Raw genomic sequence first — 6272 nt, 5'->3', positions numbered from 1 at the left:
GGACTATAGAGGATGTCAATTAGGATAGTGTGGTCGACACGGTCAAATGCTTTCACAAAATCAGTGAAAACCACGTCTACCTGGGAGCGATTTTCAAATGCTTCAAGGACAACATTTTTAAACACAATTAGGTTCGAAACGGAAGAACGTCCAGGTCGGAAACCATATTGTTCGTCGACTAGTACAGAGTCAACCGAGGGCTGAATGGATTGCAGTACTAAGTATTCAAAAAGCTTGGCAATATGACTTAGAATCGAGATGGGTCTATAATTCGTGACGTTAGATTTGTCACCAGATTTGAACACAGGGGTGACTGAACTGATTTTAAACATTGATGGAAAAATTCCATCATCCATTGAGCGCCTGAAGAGCAACCATAGAGGAAAACAGAGGACAGATCTGATGTTATATAAAAAGGTCCCAGATAGAACATCAGGGCCAACGGAGTGCACATTTTTTAGTGCAGCTAACCCGTTCTCGACATCATCGACACTAAAGATGCAGTCAGAAGGTAAAGTATGCTGCGCAAATGTAATTACAGGTAGGCTACTTGCTGAGGAAGACAAATAGACTGAGTTAAAGTAAGATGAGAAAAGACTGGAGATGGATTCAGGATCAGTGGCACTTTGATCATTGAGGTGGACAGAGTTGGGAATACCATTGCTAGACGTACAAAGTCCCATAATAAACGAGGATTAACTTTAAGCATGTTTTCAGTGTTATCCAGAAATGTTTTATAGCATTTTTTATAATAATACTTATACTGAGCACGCAGGTTAGAGAACTTGTTGTAGTCAACAGGGTTACGTGATGCTTTGTATTTAGCGTGCATTTTTTTCTTGGCAAAAACAATGTTCTTAAAATTTTTAGAGAACCAGGATGGAAATTTAGAAGGTTTGAAAACAACTAAAGGTACAAAGCTTGTAACGCAGAAATGCAATGGATCGTACAATGCACACGTAGCAGAATCAATATAGGTTGTTGCTAAGGTTTCTAACCAGTTAAAGGATGATAAGAAGGCACTAATACGAGGATAACAGGCTTTACGAAAATTATAATATTTATGACAACTATCAATAGAAGGTAAGTCATCAACAAAAGTAAGCATAATATCTAAGGCAGGGTGGTAAGGATGGCAAGGAATCACCCCAGTAACGGATTTCTCAATATTGATCCGAGAATCATTGGAAAAAACTAGATCAAGGAAATTGCTATTAGAGTTGGGTATGAGATTTAGTTGGAAAAAATTATTATATGCGAAAACGTCAGGAACACAGTGGATTGCAGGACCAGAGGAAGAATAAATTAAGCCAAAATCGTCATTAGACCAGGATAGGTCAGGAAGGTTAAAATCGCCAGAGAATATAAATACGAAACCAGGATTAGCGTTGATAATATATTGAGCAGCAGACATAAAGGACTCATATACTGGGATAGGGCTACTAGGAGGAATGTACACGGAACAAACAATATAAGCAGCATTATTTACATAAAATTTAACGAATACATATTCAACATTGTTAATGAGTGAAGGTAACAAGTTATGGACCACATCGTTACGAATGGCAACGAGAACTCCACCTCCTCTACTGAAACTACTGGATTGACTACTTCTATCACACCTAAATACAACATAGTTGTGTAAACCTAATTCCGTGTCATGGAAGCTATTAGTAAGCCACGTTTCAGTTAAACAAATGAAAATATAATTAAACACAGCAACATTACATTTAAAAAGACCAAGTTTGGTTCTTAGACCTCTACAGTTTTGATAGTAGCCCATGGGTAGATTCACTCCTTGGCTGATTGGTTTTTCAGGGTTTTCCACAACACCAGATCCGGTAGTGGGTGGAGCGTGCACCACACTAAGAGGAGGACAGGTAGGCGAACATGAAGATATTAGTTTTTTGGAGTGGCGTCTTGAATCATCTCAGGAGTAAGACGACCCCAAAAACGTTTGATCATTACACCATCGGGCCAGAATGCAGGATCGAGGACAATATCCAGCTTCTCTGCAGGCAGACGAATATGGAACGAAGAGTATGATGGGTGCCTTGTAACCATTTTGCTGATGGTCACGTCCGAGTAACCATTGAACAATTCAGATTCTAGCAGGGAAGATGTAACACTTGGATCAATCCTCGAGACAAAAAAATCAACATGCTTACGCACAGGCACTGATGACAGCTTGGAAGATGAGTTCTTTAAAGAACCAACAATGAATTTTGATTTTACAGACAAAGATTGACTGGCAGTTATTTGGTTTGTGGGTAGTGTAGAACGAGTATCCGCAACTGATTTCGGGTGTTCAACAACTGGCAATTTAATGGGTTGAGCATTTGATTTGGGAATTGTGGCATAAGGTGCCACATTGAGATGGTTGAGCTTATCATGTAATTTAGAGTTACTAAGAGCCACGGATTTGAGCTCCTCGACCACGGATTGGAGAATATTAGCAATATTTATTGAGTTTCCGTGCGAAGGCGATACAGGATCAGAAAAAGAATCATTTAAAAACGTTGACAAGTCGTCACTCAGTTTCACACCAGCAGGCAGAGTCTGCGTCACAATATAGTCAACGAGCATGCTTTTAGTCCATTTGTTTAACTCGGAGGAAAGAAGATCATTGTTTTGGGTCATTATGCGTTTTCGACTAACTGATGAAAACGTGCGAATAAACAAAGAACAAATATGCGCCTTAGCAAAAACAAATAGGTCAAATAATTTGCACCCGGTGTAATCAACAATGATAGGCGGCGGCCTTGGCACGTGCCGGATTCTAATTACGAAATAGCCACCACGGGTCGCCGCTGCTTATCGAAGTCGATAAGAATTCAGCCGTAATTAGGTGATAGTATAAACTTATAATAAATTATTACCTTTCGATGATGCGCACAAATTAATTAACAATTGACTGAAAGTAAAAAATAAAGAATAGATAGTAATCAGACTGACTCAAAAACGACACCAGTCTAAGCACGCACTTTTCCGGATTTAGTGAACTAAAAAACGCAAAAAACGGGTAACTAGTTTCGAAGGAAACTTAAAAATGGGCATAGAGCGTTATTCGTTATGCGTCATTTAGTGTAAAAAAAATAAAATAAAAAAAATAAAAAAAAAAAAAATGTTTTACATCAGGTTAGTCACAGTTTAACATCAGGAATGTTATTCCTGATCCTTATCACCCACCTCTTTACGTGGTATTTCCTTCACAATCTGACAAATCAGTAGTTAATACTCATACATATAAAGATTTTAAGGCTGCAAACTACACTGCCATAACGCAATTTATTAACTCCTTTAATTGGGAGTTAACATTTTCGCAGTACACAATCGAAGATGCAGCCTCTGTTTTTAATGAAGCCCTGCTTCATGCCTCATGCTATCGATTTGTTTGTTCTTACAAAAATATTTAAATTGCCAAATTCCCTGCGTGGACACCTCCCTCTCTTAAAAATCTTATTATGGAGAAAAAGCGAGCTCACACAATATAAGTGTTCGAGGTCCCCCTATGATTACTCAGCTTTTTCCGAACTTCGTGCTAAATGCAAGCGCCAATCTAAAATAGACTACCAGTCTTATATAAGAAATACCGAAAACTCGTTCAATCGCAATCCCTCACTATTCTGGAAATCTATTAAAAATTTAAACCAGAAAAACATAGTACCCACCACTCTATTCTGGAACAGTGATAAGGTTGATATTCCTCTTGGTTCGGCTAACCTATTCTCTAAGTACTTTTATTCTATGTATGTTATTATTTCTCCACCCGTCAATATTTCTAATTTTAATACTACTCCGTATGAACTTCCTTCTAATTGCCACTTCACCCTCGACGATGTACAACTTGCACTCAACTCTTTAAAAAGCACCAATTCTAATGGCCCAGACGGGATTTCAGCAAGTTTACTTATTAATTGTCAAGATTCTATTGTTTATCCTATTCTCTAAGTACTTTTATTCTATGTATAACAACTCTATTTCTCCACGACTCCACCCGTCAATATTTCTAATATTAATACTATTCCGTATGAACTTCCTTCTAATTGCCACTTCACCCTCGACGATGTACAACTTGCACTCAACTTTTTAAAAAGCACCAATTCTAATGGCCTAGACGGGATTTCAGCAAGCTTACTTTTTAATTGTCAAGATTCTATTGTTTATCCTTTATTCCTACTCTTTATGCTATCTCTTGATGAGGGTATCTTTCCAGCTGCTTGGAAAACATGTTCTGTCACCCCTGTTTTTAAATCTGGAGATCCCTCGCTCGTTTCTAATTACAGGCCTATTTCCATCCTACCACACATTTCTAAACTGTTTGAGTCCATCGTCTACTCCTCAATCAAAAGAAGTCTTAACCATATTCTAATGGATGAGCAGCATGGTTTCCGTAGTGGGAAATCTACTGTCACTTGCAGCCTATCTTTCACATCATATATGTTAAAAAGCTTTGAATCTGATTGTCAAGTTGATGCTGTGTTCACGGACTTTAATAGAGCTTTCGACACTGTCATTCATAGCCACCTAATCTCTGAATTGGATTCACTTGGTATCGGTAATCCTTTACTCTCATGGCTCCAATCTTATTTAAGTCAAAGAAAGCAATTCGTAAGAGTCCACGGCGTTGACTCTGACTTATTTATAACTCCCTCTGGGGTCCCCCAAGGAGGACATCTCAATCCTCTTCTGTTCATCCTTTTCGTTAACTCAATTAACAGATGCATTTCATCCTCTAGAGTTCTTCTATTTGCCGATGATATTAAATTTTTTTCAAAAATTACATCTCCGTCTGACTGTCTTCAACTTCAATCAGATCTCAATACTTTCTCTCTCTGGGCCCAGCGTATTGGCCTAACGCTCAACCTCAACAAGTGTCATGTTATGTCATTTCATAGAGAACGAACTTGCATAATCCATCCTTATTCCCTTAATGACTCTACTCTCGAGCGTGTATCCACTGTCAAAGATCTTGGATTCTATCTAACTCCTTCTCTTTCTTTTGAACACCATATTGATGTTACTGTTGGTAGAGCGTTAAAAATTCTGGGGTTCTTAAAGCGCAACACTAGCCTTTTCACGTCCGCTACTTGTCTCCGCTCCCTCTATTTTCCCCTTGTCCGCTCTGTCTTAGAATATGGCTCAGTTGTATGGTACCCATATCTAGCCAAGGACAAATTACGTTTAGAGCGTGTCCAAAACCGCTTCCTTTCCTACGCCGCTTTTATACACACTATTGATCACCCACCCCATGATTACCTATCAGTTATAACTTCCTTAAATTTCCCTACTCTCACATCTCGTCGTGTAGATGCTGATCTCTCATTCATCACCTCTCTCCTTAACGGCTCAATAGATGCCCCGAACCTTCTGTCCTCTATCTCTTTCCGCGTTCCTGTGCATTTCACTAGAAGTCACTCTTTATACCTTGCCTCCTCTCACCGTACTAATTACTCCCATAATAATCCATTAGATAGAATGCTCCGCCTACTAAATAGCTCCTGATCTGTAGCTGAACATATTATTATTTATCTCTACTGAATGTTTTTGTCTTTAGTTTTATTTTACCTTAGCATGTACTCTTTTTAGCTGAACGCTGTTTAGTATAAGTTTAAACTTAAGTCCATAATTATAACTATGTTTTCCATGTATATTATTTCATTATTATAACTTCTTATTAATCTACTAATTGTTACAATGTATCTATAAATTGCCGTTTGGCGTTAAACAAATAAATAAATAAAGAAATAAATAAAGAAATAAAGAAATATTGGTTCAGTACATTTTAGTGTATATAGCATTATTATATCTATTTGGGTAACATAAACGTAAAATAAACTGTTCTTAATCAAAATAATATTATAAATAATGGCAGTCATTATTTTATTTATTTTTAACGGATAATAAAATGTATAAAGGTTAATTTTAAATTTAACACAACAATTTACAAATACACAATCAGTTCTCAAGTGTGCAAAAAAAGGTGTAATATAAGAATAGTTTTATTAATATTGAACTAAAAACGTGTACAACAAGAAAGATTGTAAGCTATATAAAGCTTTTTATCAGCTCACGAAAAATGAACTTTTTTTTGTTTATTAATAGCAAATACTATACCTACATATTTAAGAATACGTATTCCTACGTAAGGGATAGCTCAATTAAAAATCTTCATACATTTTGTTACCAAGAAAACGTATGTGTTGCCTATTTAAAACAATTTACGGCATTGAATAATATATGATCTTAATGTATATTAAATGTTTTCACGA

General features: G+C 36.9%; 1 protein-coding gene across 1 annotated transcript; it reads right to left on the bottom strand.

The window, feature by feature from the left end:
- Nucleotides 1-535: 535 nt before the first annotated feature.
- LOC115034918 lies at nucleotides 536-1783 on the bottom strand. The gene has a single exon (XM_029492454.1). It carries the CDS (start codon nucleotides 1781-1783, stop codon nucleotides 536-538), a length of 1248 nt encoding a protein of 415 aa, XP_029348314.1.
- Between the last annotated feature and the right edge of the window lie 4489 nt (nucleotides 1784-6272).

This window comes from Acyrthosiphon pisum, unplaced genomic scaffold, assembly GCF_005508785.2.
Source record: "Acyrthosiphon pisum isolate AL4f unplaced genomic scaffold, pea_aphid_22Mar2018_4r6ur Scaffold_21527;HRSCAF=24182, whole genome shotgun sequence".
Classification (NCBI taxonomy): Eukaryota; Metazoa; Arthropoda; class Insecta; order Hemiptera; family Aphididae; genus Acyrthosiphon; species Acyrthosiphon pisum.
The sequence above is the reverse complement of the archived record's forward strand: the minus strand, read 5'-3'. Positions and strand labels throughout refer to the sequence as shown.